This window comes from Natator depressus, chromosome 2 (assembly GCF_965152275.1).
Source record: "Natator depressus isolate rNatDep1 chromosome 2, rNatDep2.hap1, whole genome shotgun sequence".
Classification (NCBI taxonomy): Eukaryota; Metazoa; Chordata; order Testudines; family Cheloniidae; genus Natator; species Natator depressus.
The window spans coordinates 110,564,652-110,587,111 of NC_134235.1; the positions used below are offsets into that span (position 1 = coordinate 110,564,652).

Here is a 22,460-nt window from a genome sequence, read left to right on the forward strand (position 1 = left end):
TCTTAGGCCTGATCCAAAGCCAATGGAAGTCAATGGCAAGACTCTTGTTGACCTCCATGGCCTTTGGATCAGGCCCTGAGATTCTAATATTGTGATAAAGAAGAATTACAGCAGATTGAAAAAATGAATAAATGTTAAGATATCTTCAAGAATTAATATAACGTTTATGACATTTTTAACAAAAATGCCTACGGCCCAAATCTGTACATCTTCACTCACACAAGTAGTCTTATGCAAGTGTCCTCACTGAAGTCAATGAGACCATTCACAGGGATAAGGACTACTTCCACAAGTAAATGTTTCCAGTATTGGGCCGTTAAGTCCAGCAGCCACTCATGTACTTTTTAAAAGCAACATTCACAGTTTAGTTTGTTTGTGATGCTTTCTCAGTCCTAAATTACCCATCATTCAATTGGTAGAAATATTTGTTGCTTTGTGCCTTTGGCTCAGATTAAAGCAAATTTAAACACTTTTAAATTTAAACAATTTAAAAATATTTGTTTTCCATAGGCTTTTAATTATATGTTGGTTTAGTAATTTTAATTATTTTAAAATGGTCCAAGCTATTATCATGGCCTGTACACTGTAAGTCAAAGTGATTGATTGATATAGCTATAAACAATATACCACACTGTGCCATACAACTCTATATAATGCAGTGCTTCTGAAACAAGCCGTTACATTGTTTGACAATTATTCACAGCTCTGCCAATGGATGCTCCTTTCAGATTGCACTAGAACAAACCATATGGAATACCCTGATGAACAAACACGGTGATAAGACAAAATGAAAATTGTTCATGATTGGATGAACACACCAGACTGTTTTAAATAGAAGTGATGTGCTGTTCAGTACTAGTTAAAAATCAGTCTATTCTTACCTGTCCATCCCAATGTTTCCACTAAACCACCTTTAATAATGTGGAACCAGAGAGTAGTCAGAATGCATCTATGAAATTAATCACTTAAATGGGTTCATAAAAGGATCTTGTAGATTATATGGCTAAACACAGGATGACCACTTAGGGCCCTATGTTCTCATCAGCTGAGCACAAGCAGAATATGTATCTAGTAAGTTAAAACAAAAAGAGGCAGCATACCCCGTGCACTGTTTACAAATGTGCAAGCAGCATGCTCCCATCAGTAGAGACACTGCAGTAAAACAGCAACACGTGACATCTGCACTCTGTTGAAATGGTGGAGTGGTCAGGAACAAAGCAGAGAAAGTCAGGCCCCAAGAGTCCTTAACCTTAGGGTACTTCAGGGTATGTTATGGAAAACTCTGGAGAAATGGCAGCACAATTGGATAATGGAAAAAAGTGAAAATAGAGGATTTGTAAGCTGGCCATATCACCTAAACAAGAGATAGCTACAGCAACATTACTGGTCAATATTGTTGAGGGAAACAAGCTACAAAATATGTTCCGTGGGCTCATGTGCTGTGGGATGCCAGTGACTGAAGGCTCTATGTGAAGAAGGGCCACCAGAGGCTCAGAGGATTCCTTAATGGCTAAACATAGTTATGTCTTTTCAATATTTTTCTAGCAAAGAAAGTTAGAGAAGACAATTATACAGTAACTCCTCATTTAAAGTCATCCCGGTTAATGTTGTTTCGTTGTTACATTGCTGATCAATTAGGGAACAAGCTCATTTAAAGTTGGGCAATGCTCCACTATTATGTTGTTTGCCTGACTGCTTTCTCCACAGCTGGCAGCCTCCCTACGTCCCCCCACCCCAGCACGTTCCCCCCGCCGGCACACTCCGTGGGTCAGCACCTTCCCCCTCCTCCTGCCCATGGCAATCAGCTGGCTTGTGGTGTTTAGGAGGCAGGAGGGAGGGGGGAGGAGCAAGGACTTGGCACGTAGGCTTCCCCTCCCTCCCCTGCTTCCTGAACACAGCAAACCAGCTGATTGCCCCAGCAGGAGGGGAGGGAGGGGGAGCCTGCACGCCAAGTCCTCACTCCTCGCCCCTCTCTCCTAAACGTGGCAAGCCAGCTGATTGCCCTGGGCAGGAGGGAGGAGCGAGGACTCAGCGCACCTCCCCCTTCCCTCCCTTGCCTCCTGCCTGCAGCAATCAGCTGGCTTGCCATGTTCAGAAGGGAGGGGAGGGAGGGGGGAGGAGCGAGGACGCAGCATGCAAAGTAAAGGGGGAGGAGGTGGGGAGGGAGAAGAGGCAGGTCAAGGGTGCATGCTTGGGAGAAGGGGTGGAGTGGGCAGGTTGAGGGATGATGATCCTGATAGGAAACGCAACTCCAAAGTGATTACAGGAGTTGGTTATCTAATGACTTGCTATAAAGAAATTTACGAAGGAAAAAAAAAAAAAGGGAAAGCAAAACAACAATCTCTAGATGTGTTCTTTTGAGTTCAGAAAGTTCAGCAAGAGGAGCAGTTGGACAATCCACCCTCTTCCACTCTCTGACTCCACCACCTCAACCAAGCTTCATACTCAGCAATGATGATTGTAGTATTAAATTGCTTGTTTAAAATTGTTTAAAATGTATATAATGCCTTTTGTCTGGCAAAAAAAAAAAAAATTTCCCTGGAACCTACCCCCCCCCCTCCACCAATTTACATTAATTCTTATGGGGAAATTAGATTCACTTAACATTGTTTCACTTAAAGTCGCATTTTTCAGGAACATGACTACAACGTTAAGTGAGGAGTTACTGTATATGAAAACTGCACTGATATATGCGGTCAGAGAGGGGAGCATGGCATGGAATCAGAGTACTCTCTTTTTCAAGGAACAGTGTGATGCAATTGTTCATTTCTTGTTCCGTCATAATTTTTGACATATCTTACTCTGAGTTGACAAAACCCCCATAGATTATACTGCAAAGCTCTGGCATAATGGGACAAGCTTTAGACTTGTTAGGCTGAATTTAAGGGTGCTTTCATGATTTAACCTTGTCCCTAATGTTATTTTAGCACTTAGGCCAGATTGACTGATTCACATACACAACATGCTCATTGACTTCAAAGAGTTCTGTATATGGCAAGATCCCCATATAGTAGTTTTGTATTTGAACTTGTACTTAAACACGTATGAAAGGCATTCAGACCCAGAAAGAAGGATATGAAATGCAAAATGAGAGCTGAAATGTAGGGGATGCATTTTTAACTAACAAAACTAACAACATTTAAAGATAATTTCTATTTCCATTTTAAAAACTTAGCCTAGCTATTTAACAGAACTGGAGCTAGACTAACAGCACTGAAAATATTTTCTCAGCAAAGGCTCAAAGCTGTAGGGGGGCTGAGTACCCTAATTCACATCAAAATCAGTGTGAGTTAAAGGCACCAAGCATCTCACAGGACTGAGCCCCATGTGATGAATATTGTTTCTTTCTGAGTAAGTGAACATTCTTCTGATTCTTAACATAAACATTATTTACAATTTTTACAAATTTAAACCCTGATCTATTTGTGTTACAAATGTAATATTTATTGTTATAAAACAAATGGGGAAGTTATTTCAAGCATTCTACCATTAGGTATATGCAGACTTGGACGTAAAGCTTTATATCATTTTAATACTGTATTTACATATTTAGTTTGCTTAAAATCTGTTAACCAAATATCTGTGTCCAAATACCACAAGTTACATTCAGAAAGTCATATTGTATTATGAATTATGCTTAAGAATTCCATCATTAACTGAAATGTACTGGGATATGTTCGTCATCCATAATAGTTACAATGTCAGGTACATATTGTAGGTGTTTATATAATAGATCAACATACAAACAATTGGAACTCACTCCTGAATTTCTTGTGCATCCGATAAACCAAATGAAATTAATATGCATTTGCGGTGCACAAGGAATACAAGCTCTAGCCCAAAGTCAATTTAGTTTTCAAGTGCACTTCCTTGTTTTCTTGCTAAATTTGCTACTCATTAAAATTCTGGTGCAAGAACCATCTTCATCTCATTTGATTTATTTCATTTCAGATACATTAAACTGTAATTTCAAGCAATGGAAATTATTATGATGCCATGTGCAATGTCTGCACTACATGCAAATACTTATGTTTATTAAGGTATCCAATAATAGCACCCAAATGAAATCTAGTTGAAGGAAAGGAACGGCCATTGGAACAATTTACTCAGGGTCCCGGTGGATTCTCCATCACTGACAATTTTAAAATCAAGTTTGGTTGTTTTTCTAAATAACCTGTTCTAGGAATTATTTTGGGGAAGTTCTGTGGCCTGTGTGATTCAGTGGTCCCTTATGGCCTTGGAATCTGAGAATCTATGAAGGCATATACTAAGGACCAATTTCTCTCTCAGATATATCACTACAATCCCGATGATTTCAATGGAATTGCATGATTATAACTAAGGAAAGAATTTTACCCTAAAAATATTCTGGATATAGAAAACATTCTTGTTAACTATGACAATATAATTTTAAAGATTTTTAAGATTCCTGACATAATGTAAAATCTATTTTAAATGTCACAAATGACACCTTGCTGAGATTTGATGTATTTTATACACGAGAAATTTTCTGCCATGAATATTCATTACCAAGACAGTATAAAAATTACATTTGTTTATGTTTTGCCATTAAGTTAAAAATGATTAACATTTTAAAATTATAACTTTTAAGCATAATGAACTGTTTATCATACACATAATCACGGCAAACTCATTAGTACCAAAAGTGTATGTGATCTGATGGTAGATGACCCAGGATATTCTTTCAACATCAATAATTTTCAAGTATACTTAGAAAAGCTTACAAATTTTAGGACTGATGCTATACTTACTGTCAGGTACAGTGGGTATCACTATGAGTAGTCCCAATTAAACCAATAAGTCTACTCATAGTAGTTAAGCATTATGCCCAACAGTAAGTGTTACTAAGAATTGCCCCCTAACTTATTATTAATATGCACAATTTAACAGTATTGCCAATTCTAACAATATTATTGGGAGTCTCATGGTTTTTGGTGTCCCAGTTCTTGGAAGCAAGTGATTATGTGAAAATTTCAGCTTCCATTAAAAAAAAAAAAAAGTTTGTCTTCATGGTTGCAGAGATACATTTGAAAACATGAACCCCCAAGGATCATAAAACAGACGGCAAGTAAATAGAATTCCCAAATGTTTTTTTTTAAATCTAATAATTAAGCCATTTTTTCCAAAGCACTGGGTTTTAACTGTTCCACAAATAATTGTATAATTTGTAACTGATAGATCTGTACTCATTTTGTGCCAAGGGATCATGTAAGGTTGTATCACCCCTTTCCACATAAAGCATAGATAGTGGGCATTTACAGCTGGATACTCTGGTTTCTTAAAGAGACAAATTTTGAAGCATCTTCCTGGAAGCATGGGAACAGCAGTGGAGCAGAACTGTATCCTGAAAATCATGTGTAATATAGTAAAAGACATCAAATTTGTAGCTCTTGACCATAGATGTGTTTGTGTCCTGCTTCCTCATGATTCCCAGAACCCAGCAATAGCAGCTCAGTAGCTGCCCCATGAATATGCTCACATGACCCCATCGATGGAGTGGCTCACGCCCCCTAGGGTGGAGTACTTTTGAACATTCTCACAGGACCCCTCTGATGGAGTGCTACAGGAATGTAGTGAAAGTTAAAGCTGCTTTAAGCTATTTCCACCAACATTCTCAGGACTTTGAGGGGAAACTTATTGTGTGTAATTTTTCTTTTTCATGTTTCTCCACTTCTGACAAGCCACACCTTGCTCTCCCAGCACATGGCATAAGGCCTAGATTATGAGTTATTATTTTTATATGACCTGGTAGAGCATAGGCAAATCTTCCCTTTACATGCCTCCCCATGATCTTTTGCTGTCTGGAGCGTTTCTTGCCCCAGAACAGAATATAGGACCTGATCAAAATACTACCGAAGTCAATTGGACTATTTCCATTTACTTCATTAAGCTCTGGATATGGCCAATAGTCCTTAATCATAAAAGGATCATCATCATATTCTCCCTATGATATTTACCCTCAATTTAGGTGTATATTTTCAGTAGACCGGGGACTTGTCTTCCTTTTTACTGGTGTGAAACAGAGACAAAAAATGAATTGTGCATGCAAATTTCAGAGTTTGCACCAATAGTTGTGCTCCAAATTAGGCAGTTAAAAGGCAGAAGTACTAAGACTGGATTTACAAATCAATTGAAGATGCAAAAAATGCAGGCACGAATTTTGTTGATGCAAGTTGTGATGGCAAAGGAGAGGCCATTCACACAAGCACTTTAACAAATATATCTCTTACATTAATGTTTAGTCAAATGCTGTCATTTGGGCTCATGAGGATCTCCATGGTAGTAAAGCCAGGAGAGAGGGTGGAAACTGTGGCAAAGTAAGTGGAATTTGTCCAGGTAGGAATTCTTGCCTGATATTGCTTCAGAAAGCAACAAAACTGAATACATATTAACCCCCTCAACCCACACCCACCCCACAAAGCCTTTACTTAGGCATGATTTTAGTTACTTCTTCATTGTCCTCATGAACCCCAATCTCCCTAAGCTTACAGTAGCTTTAAAAACATAAATATGTCCTTTAGGTTACCCCTTTATTTGTTTTCTAATCTGTTAACACCCTGAATCCAGGGTATTTTATATTCCTATACAATATTTGGGGATTATACATTTTACAACAACCCAAAAGAGGATATTTAATAACATTTTAATCAACTCCTTAGCTATTTAATTGGGTTAGTGCCCTAATGCTGTATTTAAGGGTGGCCAGAGGGTAAATTCAAAAGACTTCAAACAAGGTTTTCAAATCAAGTGATGAGCTTTAGAATGAATTAAAAATGAATGGGATGCAGATTTCCCCAGGAAAATCCAATAATTTCATCAAGCCACTTCATTTTTTAAACAGCCTTTGAAATGGTTTCATAAACAATACGAGTTATTTTACAGAATGAAAAGATAAGTACCTGAAAATAATTACTGAAGCTTGTTCCTTGACCACTACAGAAAATGATATCATATCCTTCTATATAATTCAATGTGCAGGGGGATGCCATGGGAAAAGCCTACCCTGCCATTGGAAAGGAAAAAACTGTACATCAACTTAGCCTCTGAAAAACATCATTCATAGTGTCCTTCACAGTAGCCTTCAAAATGACAAAGAATAGCTCTTGGGTCAAAGAAAGAGAGTGAGACTTACTCAGCAGGGTTAGGGCACTCACTTAGGATGTGGGAGACCCAAGCTGAAGTCCCTGCTCTAATGACTAATTAGTTATTTATAAAAAGTGGAACAGCTTCAACAAGAGAGACCCACACCAGAATAGCCCAGTGGTTAGGGCACTTACCTACAGGCAAAGGGGAGGAATTGAACCCAGGTTTCCCACATCCCAGGTGAACACGATAACCACTGCACTGACAATTATAAGGAGATTGCCACTGCTACCACCCTTCTCCTCCTGGCTAAAAGTTATGAGGTAGGACCTTCCTTCTCCAGCCTTTTTTGAAATCTAGCTGTTTAAAAATGCTTCCAAACGAAACGTTTCAGGTCAAATGACACCCAAACTAGATTTTTTGATGTGCCAAAATTTTGGTGTTAAACAATTCTTTCTCAATGATTTTCCAGAACTGCCAGAGAACCAAAAAAAAAAAAAGCAGTTGTTCGCCCAAGTTTGTGGGCAAGATGCCACTGTATGTGAGAACATAAGGTCCCTTTGATTTCAACTGAAGGAGGAGGATTGGGACCTTATTCAGTATAAGGCTGGCTGACACTCACTGCAGTTCTACTTCATGTCCCATGCCCTGTCTCTTCCTTTAGCCATTCATCAGCCTCCACCATGTCCTTATCCTGCCCCCTCCAATCCCTGCCAATTGTGATTTAATGCTGCTTGAAACAGCATTAATTTGTGATAGTTTTCTGTGTGAATTAATCACTGGTTCAAGAGTAGCACCTGCTGACTCTGCATATTTGTCCAAAGACCACGCCCACTTTTCTTTGCAGTCGGTAATATTATGGATTTTTTTTGTATCTTTTTGTAATATTAATTATATGACTCCATGTTTTTCTCCCAGAAAAGTGACTTTTGTAGCATTTTCAAATATAAGTTGCTGCTTTATTTCTGCATCTGCAGCTCACATTCTACGGGAACATATGGCCCCTTCATAAAACAAAATAAACAGGTATTTCACAATGGAAGAGGGAGAAGAGCTGTATGCTTGCTTATGGGGTCATATAATCAGCAGCTGTAAGTTGTGTAGCTCCACTGAAGTCAATTGAGCTATGTTGCTTTACATCAGCTGAGGATCTGGCCCCCAACGTGAGATTACTGATGAATCTGAGTACACTTAGATCTGAGCAGAACTTCGGGGCTGATCCAGTTTATAATATGCTCCATGGGTAAATCATAACCACAGAGAATAATCATGGCTTTTTGGAGGGAGCATTCCCCCTTCAGTGACCATTCACTCACCTAAGCAAGTGTTCTGCTCTGCCACCTCCTTCAAAGCACAGCCCCTTTCCTCTGACAAGACTTTACTCCCAAATAAGCAAATGAATTCAAGTGGGGAATGACACTGGGTGACCTCCTTGAACAAGCTCAGAAAGTCTCCATAGCAGCCTGACATGACGATGACATCTTCCAAATGTCAATCAGCTTGGAAACACCTTAAAAAATGGCTGTGGTCCAAAGTTTACTGCTGGATTCTTTCTCTAGCTGAAATATCCATTCCATGTATGGAAATGCCATATAGTACACTATTGACCTTTATCTTGCTACTTATAGATGGATAGGTATAGGTCAATTGCTGGCAAGCAGGTCTGCTTGAACGTACCAATAAAGAGATCAAACACTACCTGAATAGTTAACACCCACCTATCCACTACCTCACCCAATTCACTGTGTTTGCAATAAGATTTCCCAGCACTACACGTTATATTTCTTATCAGACAGGAAAAAAAAACACTCCACGCCTTAGATCATTAAGTATGAGTCACTAAATGGTCTGTCCCCTTATCAGTAATCAGATATCATAATTTCTCCAGCCTGGAAGCTCTCTGCTTCCCAGATGGTTCCATTATTTAACATTTTTAAGTTATAGCCTTCTGTAAAACTACTAACATCTGAATAGGTCAGCGTGTAGGGTGAAAATTGGAGATGTTCTAGGGATGGCATAGGAATGAGGGGACGAGATACTTTATGTGATTAGTCAGTCCTAACAAATGTAGGCATAAATTTTCAGAAGCAATGACTTTGTGTCCCTTAATTTTTGGATGCCCAAATGGAGACCTTCAAAAGGGCATGATTTTCAGAGGGAAGATGCTGAGAACTTGCACCCCTTTAAGGTATTTCAGGTTGGGCACCCAGAAATTGATGCACCCAAATCACTAGGCATTTAAAAAAAATTAGGCCCTTTATAGTTTTCAAAAAATAAAGTGAGAACACATTCTTGTGGTATGGAGCTGAGGTCCTTGTTTAAGCACATTTAGTTTTCAGATATAGCATTTATTTGCACATGGACTGATACAGTATCAGATAGGCAAAAAAGCATTTTATATCTGTCTATAGTTTTATAATGTTCCTTGGCTACATTCATTGTGGCACAAGAGGCAATTGAAGTCATTTGAGAAATATTATCCTTTTGATATGAGCATGTAACTAAGATGACTAGGATTGGCATATGTACATCAGTAGGGAGAAGAGTCCTCTTAGTTTGGAAAACAGCTTTGTTTCTTTTTAATCAGTCCAAGAAGGCTTGAATAAGATATATGCTGGAGTATACTAATTAACAGCATTTGGAAATTCACAGTAGGGAATATTTATAATACTATAATTGATGAGTCTTTGGAAACAAAGATCACAAACAAATATTTATTTGAAAACTAATTAAACAAAGCAATGTGAAAAATAAACTATGAATATAATCTGATTGGAGGGGCAGATAAAGTTTGCCTTGCTTAATTGTTTATAAATTGTTCTTGAGAAACATACCAACTCCTTGCTATACCCAAATTATGTAATTGACTGTGTGTGCAAGCGGGCAACAATGCAGATAACAGCAGTAATGGTATAATTATAACTTGCAGCTGAAGTAGATAAATAAGACTGTTTGCTGTTAACCGGTGGTTGCCATTAAATTTAAGGGTGGAGAAGTGTAGCACTAACTCCATCTGCATATAGATAATAATATTAATAATAACAGATTTAAAGGTCAAATAAAGCAAAGCAGCAGCATGCTGCATCCTATCCCAGCGAGTATCCTGGAACAAGACAATGACCGGATCAAAAGGGGATGCAACTCTGCTTGTAGCAGCTGGCATGAAAAACACTATAGGCTGTGTTTGAATAGCCAAAGTGTACACATGAAATGCATTAAATGGGAGGTAAACCATAGGTGTGTAGGGAAGGGGATATTTCCTGTGCTGTAAGCATCACTTTAGTCCTGACTGCATCACTAAGTAGAGGAAATGACATTCTTTCCTCATTTCCACCTTGCTTCCCCTCTCCATGTACACGGACGCAGTTATATACGCACTTGCACAAACACACAGTTCACACACATGGACGTAGAGGAAAACACAGCAGATACAAAGCACGCAGAGAGAAAGAGAGGGAGAGTTAAAACAATGAATTATTAGAGTCCATTTTTCTTGGTAGCAAACAGCCACTCTATTCAGCACCTCCTGAAATGAACAGCTCCTCATGTTCATATGTGCTCTGGAGTCTTTCCCTGACCCTAAACCTCTCAGCTCTACACCAGTGCAGCAATTAAATTTTAAATAAGAGAAAAGTAATACCTGGTAGTTTCACAATTAAGAAACAGTACTAGCAATGGACACATAAAGAGGAGAGATACAGAATGGGGAATCTATTTCCAGATGGATTCCAAATAGGCTCCATCCAACATGCAGGAAGTGCTTCTACTTTCTGCAGTGAAAACATTTGATACCAGAGAACACAGCTCTTACCCTGAATAAGCAATAAGTATACAAAGTAAAAGGTTATTTGGGGGGCCAGCTACGAATTAAGTGTTCTTGTTTAATTGCACCTTTAATTGCTTCATGCAAGCTAAATATACAATAACTTAAGGGATAACTATTGTACCACTACTTCCTAAAAATACAGAATATTCAAAGTAATTCCTAATAAAGCGTACACAAGGTTTGTTTGTTAAACCTAAAATTCAGACGACAAGTTCAGAAATATAATTGCTTGTGGCAAAAAGTATGAACCTTAAAAATATACAAACACACCATTCCTTATAAACGAGATGTTTTCAAAACCTAACCCTTCACCATACACCATAATCAGATCTAGTAGAAGTTTAACCATCTTTAAAATAAAAACTGGTTCTTTGGAATACAGGTTCTTCTGAAATCAAGGGCCCTTGGTTTATGCATTCCTGGAAAACAGTCACAAAAACAAAACCAAAAGCTCAACAATGGAGTGGATATCACTGGCATATTTCACTGAGTTAGCTCACTAACTTAAACACTGGTTGCTAAGCAATTTCTTTTTTTTTTTTAAAACTCAAACTACCCAGTGCCAGATGGATTAATGAAAACATCCACTTGCACTGCTTTAAACAGTTTTATTCTGTTTCTTCACAAATCTTTCCAGTGCTACTTCTTTGAATTATTCCCTTTAAAGGAAGCCCATTCCTGAGAGGTTAGAAATGTAGCTTTAAAACACATAAATTAAAAGGGGAACTAAATGTACTTATCAAATTTTCATAGGAATTACAGCAAAAAGAAAGAAAGAAAAAAAGAGGACTATAAAGAACAGCATTCTACCTGACCTTCCAGGCCTTGCTGTAGTAAAGGCTGCAAGTCCAACTCAGTGTAGAAATGTGAAGCACTAGGAAACCTGAAGGTACCTTCCTCTCAACTGATAATCTATTTATAACTCCAAGGCATAATGTCACCTGTGACAGTGAAGGCCAACATGGAGTTATTTTCAGCAATCAGGTAACCATGCACAGCATTTTTTCATTTACACCTCATCACTTCCTACACACCACCACTTCCTACCCTCCCCACACCCCTACATCTTGCCTGTTTTCATTTTCAGCTCCTTAAAATCAGTGCTACTCACTGGCATCACTTTCCAACTCCTGCCTTGAAATGTCACCCAGCCAACCTAAAGCTTTATTCAATAATTTTAAAAAAACTAATCATGACCAGAAAGGGATAATCACACTGCGACCAACAAAATCAACCAGTCACAGTCAATGGTAGCCACAACCTGCATATTACCAGTTAATAAGGGAGTAATTATAGTGAGGACAAAGGGGATGAATCTGTCTCGCACCAACTTTCAGACTAGAGGAGAAAACAACTACATGTTTATCACCTTCAATTTGCAACCTGCTGAAGGGGAAGGGAGAGAGACTGCAACATAGCAAGCAGGAGCTCTCAGTCAAACCCTCTTCCCGCAGTGAGCTGTTGAATTGAGGGGCTCAGCTGAAGAAGGGAGTTGCATTGTAGGACCCTGCCAGTAGGGTCACTTCAGTGTACCCTGGTGGGAAAGTCAGGAGACTGCAGCTGAGACTCCTCTCTAAAGTTATCTCAGTTCCCTCCCTCCTATGTAAGGGGAGCCTGGCTCGGTATGGAGGAAACTGAGTAACCAACCAGGAGCAGCTGTCTCCTCTTTTCCTCATTTTTGAGGGAAGGTAAAGGGAGGATCATCATGGGCAGGAGACCCTGAGGAGGGGAACGGCCTAATGGAGAGGGGAGGGGAGGGAACAGAACAGAACAGTCCTGGTGGGAAAGGACCTTGAGGACGGCAGGAGTAACATGAAAGGGGATCTGGGAGGGAACAGGCGTAATGTTGGAGGGACCTTGAGGACAGAGAGACAGAAAGAAGAGAAGTGAAAAAGGAGCTGGAGGGCAGCTCTGGAGGCAGTGTCTATGTGGCAGGGATGGGGAAATGACAGATGGAAGCAGAAAGAAGAGGGGTGAATTTGGGGAGCTGGAGGGATGAGAGAAGACCTGGGAAAGGTAGAGCAAATAAAAAGGATGTGACACATCGAGGGGCAGACAGAGGGAATGTCAGGGTGATTGTGAGAGAACATGGGATCTCATGGGGCAGAGAGAGTGGGAAGGATATAGGTATAAGTTATAGATTAATCTTGGGGACAGAGGCATGGGAGGAAAGACTGGAGAAATTACGAGTGGGAAAACAGGGTCATTTCAGGGAAGGAATGAATGAATTTGGGCAGAAGAGAAGACTAGTGAGAAGTCAGAAGGAAAAGTAGTTTGATAGGGAGGGACAAGAATGATGGGCTATGACAAAGGGGGGAGATACTAGGGGTTGAGGAAAGGAAGGATAGAATGAAGAGTCTGCAGAGAGAGAGATGTAGGGTTGTGGGGAGAGAGTGTATTATTGGAGAGGACAGAAGGAGAATTAGGGGCTTGAGGGAAGGGGAGAGGAAAGGGACAATGAGAGTTTGCAGGGAGAGGGAGGTGAGAAGGGAAATTTGGCAGGAGGGAAATAGGTGTTGGGGACAGGGAAGAGGAAAGTGGGATTTGGGAGTAAAGGGGGTTGGAGAACAGATGGGGAAGGAGGAGCATGGTAATAGGAGGAGGAATGTTTGGGGAAAGGAAAGGAAGGAAGAATGAGGGATGTGGGGCTATTTGGTAGAGAAAGAGAGGAGACAGGGCTTTTTGGGGGAGAGAGTAGTTTGGGGGCAGAGGACAGGGAGACTAAGTGGTTTGAGGGGCAAAGTGAGAGATTTGGAGGGAGAATAAGGGGCACAGAGGAAAAGGGAAGGGTTTGAGGAAAGGGGGGAATATGGTCTTGGGGAAAAGGAAAGAGAGAATGAAGAGTTTGGGGAAAGAATGAGGCGTGAAAAGAGAGGACATTCTGGAAAGCTAGATGGAGGGAATGTCTGGGGAGAGTTAGGTATCTAGAGTCTTATGGGGGAAGATGGGAGATAAATGAGGAAAGATGTATTAGGGGTGATTGTGGTACTGTGTACGTCTCTTTTCTTCCCCCTCCCCAAAAGAAAAAGAACTTTGAGGGGGAAATTACTCCACTGCTTGCTTACTCCATGACAGGAACTGAACACTGCCACCGCCACGTCTTAGTCCTCCCCTCCTGCCCAGGCATGCTGCCCCCTCCCGCCAGTTCATTTTGTACTGCACCCGTGTCTGACGGCTGGGGAGCGAAGGGAGGGGAGAAATGCTTGTGTGACCGTGGCAGGACATGTCAGGGTTTCACAGCCCTTCAGCAGCGCCCTGCACCTAGCAGACACAAAGAGGCAGAGTGGAGCGCAGCAGCAGCTTGAGGATGGGGAGGGGAGGGGAGGGGAGGGGAAGGGATGAGCATTGGGGCGTGTGTCTATGTGTGTGCACTGTGGGGGATGGACAGGGAGAAGGGGTCGCTCTTACCTCGCCCAAGATTGAAGGAGATCCTGGCCTCTGCGAGGTAAGGGGTGTCACTCTTGGACCTGACTCTCCTGATGGGTCTCCGGTCTATCTCCTCCTCCGAAGATGCCGCCATTAATGTGGGTACGGTGAGCAGGGTCGCCCGGCGAGCTGATGAGGGAAAAAGGAGAGAGAGGTGGGGTGGGGAAGAGGAAGAGGAGGGAGGGAGGGAAGAGGAAGAGGCGCACACACAAGGAGGGGGAGGGGGAGCAGAGGAAGGGGAAAGAGAGGAAAAGAGAGAAAGAGGGAGAGGGAGGGAAAACCCGTTAAGGATCTCTGGACTGGAGCAGCGAGATCGGGAAACGCTGCCCTGCCAGCCCCTCTCCCTGCAGCCCCAGCGCAGGCTGCCCTTGGCTCGGGGGCAGGGCCAGGGGTCACCCAGCGGGGCTCATGCACGCGCCGCACAGCGTCCACCCCGCAGCAGGGAGGGCAATGCCCCAGTGCTAAAGTGATCCATTATTGCCAACAGTTACTGGCTGGGGACTAGACTGGCCAGTGGGGTAGGGAGGGAACCGCAGCACCGCCCCATTGATTCGGGCCTGGGAGCTTGGTGTGACGGAAGCCTCTGCTTGGGGGAGCGAGGGGGTGCAAGTGTGGGAGAAAGAGACACACACACATCCCGTCTTCCCTGGGCAAGCGTCCAGGCTGCTGAGGCACGCGGAGGTGGGGATGACAGCACCAGTGCCTGCTGGTACAGCTGAGGAGGCGGTGAAACAGGACAGGCTGTGACTCTAAGGTGACCTGACATTACAATTGCTGGAGAGGGACTCGCTTTTCCTTTTAATCAGTTCGTGTTCTAATATTTATGCTCGTTCCATATAATCCCTTTTTTACCAAAAAAAAGAAGAAGAAGAAGAAGAAGAGAGTTTGCTTCTTCCACCCCGTTTCCTATAAGCGGGGAAAGAAAAATCAGCAGTGTGAGGACCAACCACAACACGCACCAGCACCAGCTCCTAGAGCAGCTGAAAACTTTTGACAATATTTCAGGATGTGCGGAGCTCCTTGAAAGTTCTGTGTATAAGGTTAGATTTGGGGAATATCATACTAAGACCCTCTTCATTGTTGGAAAAGCTGCCACAAGACTAAACTGCTTAACTCCCCAACCCCTATGTATGTATATATTTTCCTTTCTGTGGACAAACACACTGACAAAAGTGGAACCATTTATAGGTAATATATTTTGTACGTGCCTAAGTGACCTAGGAGCCTCATTTTCATTTATAAAAGTGACTTAGGCCCATATTCTCAAAGGTATTTGGGTGCCTAACTCCCACTGAAATCAGTGGGAGTTAGGTGACTAAATACATTTTGGGATTTGGGTCTAAGAGCTTGGGATATAGGCTTCTATGTCCTTTTGGCACTTTTGAATATTTTGCTCTGTATCTATAAAGCATAAATGCCCTTAACCTTATTTTTAGAGATGAAAAATGGTTTTGTAGTTAAAGCATTGGACTGGGACTCAGGAGATCTAGGTTTAATTGCCAGTTTTGATGCAGACATTCTCTGTGGCCATAAGCAAATATCTGTGACTCAGTTCTCCAGCTGTAAAATAAAGAGAATACTTCCTGTCTCCTGCCCTTTTTTGTCTTGTCTATTTAAATGGCAGGGGCTGTCTCTTAGACCGTTTAGCACATTGGGTCTCCAATCTCAGTTGGAATCTCTATATGGTACTGTTAAACAAAATAATAATAATAAATGCTAATTTATTATTAAAGATAAACAGAATAGTAGACTATACACATGATTTTCTCACATAAATAGTAAAGGATGAGAAATATGAAAGGTAAGGGAATTCAGCGAAGTTGAATTGAGTGACAGTAGGTATCCACATGGTTATTATAAAATGTATATTATTGTTTATTGTGTCAGTTCATTCCAATCAACCCATCTTTCCTCAACGAAAGTAACTGAACTACTTGTAGGCAGTAAGTTGTTCATTTCTCTAAATTATTTTATTCTGAATTAGTCATCAGTACGACCAAACAAAAACCTACTATCCAGTTGTGTTTTAAGTTTCCCCCATCCCTCCCAAAGCAGTGAGGTGGGAGAAGGATAGTTTATCCAAATACCAATGTCATAGAACAAGTAGTGCTGTTTAGTTTTCTTCTGTTCCAGTCTTTCCTCTTATGGACCAAAATGCACAGGAATTTTAAATAGAGATGGGCATGTACCTGAACTTCAGATCTGAAACTCACCCACTCCTAAATTATTGGGAAGTTTGAGTCTAGACAGAAGTCTGAATCTCTCTTTGTGGTTCAGGCCTACCTATATAATTGGCTGAAAACAGAACCCAAGTCTGAATGCTCCTGAACTTTTGGGAAGTTCAGAGCCAGATGCAAACTTTCACAGCTTGTGCCCATCTGTAGCTCTAAAGATTGCTCTTTGTGACAGCAATTCCAAAAGATGTCAGGGTAGCAGTAGCTCTGTGGGCAGTCATTATGACTTTAGTAGGGTTAAATTATTTTAGGACAGTTCCTTTACTCACCCCTGAAAATTCAAACTGTTCTTGTCTGTTACACTTCATGGCAGTAGATGCTATGAATATGCTGAGGCACTCTGCACACTTTTCCATGCTTGTATGGTTAAGTATAGTCAAGAGAGTGTTTTCTTTCTCCTCATATTTGAAATCTGCTCTTAAATCTAATACCTTCATAAATGTTGATACAGAGCTTTAATATTTCTGAGGTGGTTTAGTGGTATGAGCTGACAATGCTTGCAACCATATTATCTTAGACTGTGATCCTATAGACTCTCACTAGCTAATCAGAGACACGAAGTGAGTGAGATAATATCTTTTATTGGGCCAACTTCTGCTGATGAAAGAGATACCTTGTGTCTCTAATATCCTGGGACCAACATGGCTAGGACAACACTGGAAATAGCTAATTAGGGACAGCCTTGGTCAGTGTTTGAATCAGAATCCTTAACAGAAAACTATGCTGATATAGGTAGCAGTGCTGGTGATTCTGTAGGTGACAATCTTACTCCTGTTTCTTTAATTAAACATTGTCCTATCAGGTTCTTGGGAACAAGGAGGTACCCTCGTGTGCATATGCATTATGATACAATCTTTAATTACATGATCACATATGATTCTTTCCTAAGAACCCTGTCTCATTCAGTGCATAGGACAGATCTGTTCTGGGGGTAGAGCAGGGTTGTGCAGAGCAGGAGGCTATTTTTAGTGGAACCTCTGCCTCCTTTGATGTTGAATTTCCAAGATGTGTAGCAAATGAGGCAGGGGAAGAGAAAGGATGCTCTCACGGTTAAGGCAGTTGAAAGCTGTGCCAGAGAATTGGATTCTGTCCCTGCCACAGAGGTCCTGAGTGATGCTGGGTAAGTCATTTAACACAAGTTTTCAGAGGTGGTCACTAATTCGGTGTTCCTCATTTTGAGGTCCCCAATTTGGTACCCCAGGGTCTGATTTGTAGAAGCCCTGAGCACTCAGAGCTGAAATTGAAGTCAGTAGGAGTTGTGCTTTGAAGATACAGAATGCTATATAATGCTGAGCACTCTGAAAAATCAGGTCCCAATGGTTTCAAATTGGGCCCCCAAAATTAGTGAATACTTGGATCTTACTCTCCGTGCCTCAGTTTCCAAACTATAAACTGGGGATAATAATGCCCTGCATCTAACAGGGGAGTTGTGAAAATTAATTCATTAATATGTGGGAAGGACTCAGATACTACAGTAATGAGTGCCATAGAAAAGCCCATGAGGATATTAATAATACTGTCTTCAAAGCAGGGTTTGAATAATATGCAATAAATAAGGCATAGGGCCACATATTAAACAATGAGGACAACACAAAATATTGACTAGCTACTCATTAATTGAGCACCGTCCATCCTGTGCACTGATTGTGGATGACGCAGGGGATTGTGTGGAAAAAACAGTATGTGATCGTGTTAATAAAGACTGTATCATAATGCACACGCACAAGGGAATCAAATTAAGGTTGCACAAGCTAACTCAAGTGCTTGACTTTACAACCTTAATAACATGCTTTTAATGTAGTTTTATTTTATGTAATGCAACTATAGATGCCCATCCAGTGCTCTGACCACCTATCCCCAAAATTAAAAATCATAACATACACAGAGGAGTCCCCCAGAAATACATCCTCCTCAGCCCCACTCCTTCCTTAGTAGCCTTAGCAAACAGAATAAAAAGGTTGCTCAGATGATTAACTCTTGTATATATTGAAGGAACTCCAGCTTGAGTGTCTCTACTGATCTCAGGATATCATGGGGAGAGATGTGATCTCTCATATAACCAGGTCCAAAATCATTTAGGCATTTATAGGTTACCAACACCTTGAATTCCACATCCATATATATTAGGGGAAATAAGGAGATCACACCCATCTTGTAGTTAAGACCCTGTCTGGCCTGACACTTGGGAAATCTGGGTTCAATTCCTGGTGCTGCCACACACTTCTTATATGACCAAGGCAAGTCATATAATCTATCTGTGCTTCAGTTCCCCATATATAAAACATGGACAATGATCCTTTTTTTCTCTCACCCTTTCCTGTCTTGTCTATTTAGATTCTAAACACTTCAGGTCTGAGATGACTCTTGCTGTATGTATGGACAGAGACTAATACAATGTAATCCCCACTTCCATCTTGGTTGGAGGCCCTCGGTGCTACCATATTACAAATGACTAATAATAAAACTGCATTTTTCTACTGGCGGGTTAGTGCTAGGTTTCTATTTGTCTGTCAATCAGCAACTCTCAAATGCCCAATACCTATCAGGTTTAGCCCTGACAGTACATTACTAACTAAATTTAACAAAAGCTGCTACAGTACATGTTCATTTTACAGAATCATATGGCCTACCACAATAAAACACTGCTCGAAATAGCGCCTATTTCTGATATGGGCTGAGCTGTTTTAAAAAAAATACTTTCCTTTCAAATTTCATGCCGATTTTTAATCTAGCATTTTGATTTTTAAGATCAAAGCATAAGGCAAGAGTTGGAGTATATTTAGTAATTTCAAACATTTAGATTATGATAAAGTAAACATCTGTAGTGGACTGTAAATTGTAGCAGCCAATTAGCAGGAATGAACAGTAATGAGGATGAAAGAAAATTACCCTCTGCACTGGAAATATTGTATTCAGGATCATCATCATTTCAATTAGGAAAGCATTTTTCATTTGCAAAATAAACATGTAAAAATAGTCATTAAACCAAATTTAGGGCATGACCTTTGGAAAGTGAGTCGAATGATTCCCATTCACTTCAGTGGCAGTTGGATCTCATTCTTAGAGACCATTGAAAATTTTTATTTTATAGTGAGCATTTTCATCTGGTGAAACAACACACTAAAGAAAAGTTCAACTTAGTGGCCTGAGCCTGCAACTTTGATTTCAGTGGGAGTTGAGGACATTCAGCATCTTCCAGAATCAGACCCTTCATTAAATAACTTCCTGCTGATGCCATCCTTACGGAGCTGAAAGATGGAATCTGTTTGCTGCAGTTAATATACTGAGTGATGGAGGGAGGTGGAAAGATGTGTCCAAAAATGAGTTTGTATTTATTGTAAACAGAATAAGAGTGGGTTTTTCTGCTCACTTGTTTGGAATTCAATTTTTGCCTTGCTAGCTCTAACTACTTGGGTCTGGCACATGTTCACTTTGACTACAGCTGGGTAAATACTGCAAAAATGTTTCCTTGAATATTTATTCAAATTTTTAAATGGTTTGCATCTACCATGTTTCCAGCTCTTCTGTGCAAATTTTTGCAAACAAAATTACTGACAGGAACATTCATGGAAACAATGGCTTTTAATTAAATATTGGAAAATATTCATAGGGAACAAAGTTTTAATTAATAAATGCTAGTACTTTTCTAAATAAAAATGCCCCTATCTCCAGGATATACATAGTTATAAATTAAATGGACTCTTTCCTCCATGATTTCAAAGCACTTTACATAGTGACATTGGGAAGGGTGGCGGGGACACATTTAAAACTAGATTTTTTACATTCATGGTCACTTAAAAGATTAAATTCAGTATGTTAAATTACAGTTAGAGCTGGTCAAATCTGTTTTACCAATCTATTTGAACCCACTGATAAATGGCCTTTACAATTTTTTGTTTGCTTTGCAAAATGTTGACCTGTTGAATTTTTCATTTTCCATGAAAAATGCTGTGCCTTTTTGACTTTTTCAAAATTGTAATTAGAAATTATCAAAACCTTATCGGTTGTTTTGTTTACTGAAAACTTGGTGTTTCATGAACACAAAATTTTAATACCTGCTTTGATAACATTTTTGCTATTTTTTGGACGCATTTTAGGAATTAAAAACAAAAAACAAAAAATCACAAAAAATTCCTACCTCCCTCCCAAAGTCATCAATCCATTTCAAGCCCTTTGAAATGAAAACAAGTTTGAAGTTTCTTGTGAAACCGCTTTTTTTCATTTTTAACCAGCTCTAATAATATTTTAAAGCTGAACATTTATTCGCAATACACCTGCCATTCTGATTTCTGTTCCAACAAGACTTCAGGAATCATTACTTGCATAATGCTGTGTCATCTCCTAATAGCAGAGGAGCTTGCATGAGTTGTTGTTTTTTTATTTTCTAATATTTTCTCAATGTATTAACATACTTAGCTTGAACCGTGTAGCTTTAACTGTACAGAAAGCGACGTGTTTTTGATGTATATAACTGAAAGAAACTTCAGTGATCTGGAAATAGCCCTAAAGAGATGATATTTTGTGTTGAAGTCTTAAATTTTTGAGGAAAAACAGATTTCTTAGTGCAAATTTTGAATAAGTTGTTCTTTGGGAACATCTATGAATTGATTTTAATTGGGATATAGCTGATGCTGATTGAATGGGATACTTATCTTCATTAGGTAAGAATAAGAGCCTATTAACTGTTTGGCTGCACTTAGACTGCATTTCATCACTGGCATTCTCTCCTCTTGCCACTTTTCCCCCGTGCGTAGAGTTCACAATAGCTGTACATAGCATAGACAGAAGTTTTCTATGTGTTTGGATCCAAGAATTTCTAAAAAGAACTTAAAAATTAAAGATACAAATTATGAGTATTTTTCTATGGCCACATGCAAGCTGTGTGTTCAATTGGTTGCTGATTACATGTGCGTATGGGTTATGGAGAGTGGAATGACTGATTTATTATCTTTTCACTTTAATTTCCTTTTAAAATCAGATTCTAAAGAACAATATGTTAAGGATTAGAGAAATAGGGGGAGGTTAACAGGGGAAGAAAGAGTGAGATCGTGTATGAGCATTAGAAAGGAGCATAATTGGTCATATGTGAGTAATGTTTTACGTACATATGATTCCTGGATAAATATATTCTCATAGTAATAAGTCCTGATTCTATAGTATGCTTCATTTATAGTTTATAATGTAATAACTTAAATACGACAAAATAATAATAATAAATAATACCTGTAATAATTTAATTTGTGATCATTATGTATTTAATGACAGATTATGGCCATCTCTTTTTGACTTGACCAAAATGCAGTTTAAAAAATATACAAATACGCTTTTTGATTGTATGATTTGAGACAAAATTTTAACATCATGCAATCATTCTAGGTGAATGTGGCAGCAACACCTCTAGTTAAAGTTGTGTCATGTTTTCCATGATAAGGTTCTCTTTTCAATTTCTTATATCTTTGCCAAACTTTAACTGTTTGAACTAAAATGTTCACACTAGGTGCCTGCTTCAGGTTGTATTTTTTAGGAAAGTTTCAGTTAAAATGGCGTAGCCATTTCCAAGAATGAGGTAAAGGAAAAAATACATTGTTTTGCCGAGGATTAAACCAAAACCATACAACTGTAAAACTGAGAAATTGTAGTGCCTCCATGCTTTGAAGGACAGACTTGAAATTTGGCAAGGGGTACCCAGTGGTGGGAATGTTCTCTTTGCCATTTGTGACAATATGCCCAGACTGGCAAAATTTAGAACCTCTGAAAATCTCAGTTCACTCATGCTCAGTAGCGGCTTGTTAAAGGCTGGCAGATAAATTCTCTGAGGATTCTGTGTGCACCTGGAATGCTCCATCCCTCAGCTCCTATTGCTGACCAGA

At 39.9% G+C, this 22,460-nt stretch overlaps 1 protein-coding gene across 5 annotated transcripts in view; it reads right to left on the reverse strand.

Moving 5' to 3' along the window:
- Positions 1 to 22,460, reverse strand: part of PHACTR1 (phosphatase and actin regulator 1) — a 430,831-nt gene that overhangs the window by 403,043 nt on the left and 5,328 nt on the right. For all 5 annotated transcript variants that reach the window (XM_074944870.1, XM_074944866.1, XM_074944872.1 and 2 more), the window contains exon 3: positions 14,339 to 14,485. In XM_074944870.1, the coding sequence (XP_074800971.1) occupies positions 14,339 to 14,485 (147 nt within the window). The remainder of the gene's footprint in view (positions 1 to 14,338; positions 14,486 to 22,460) is intronic.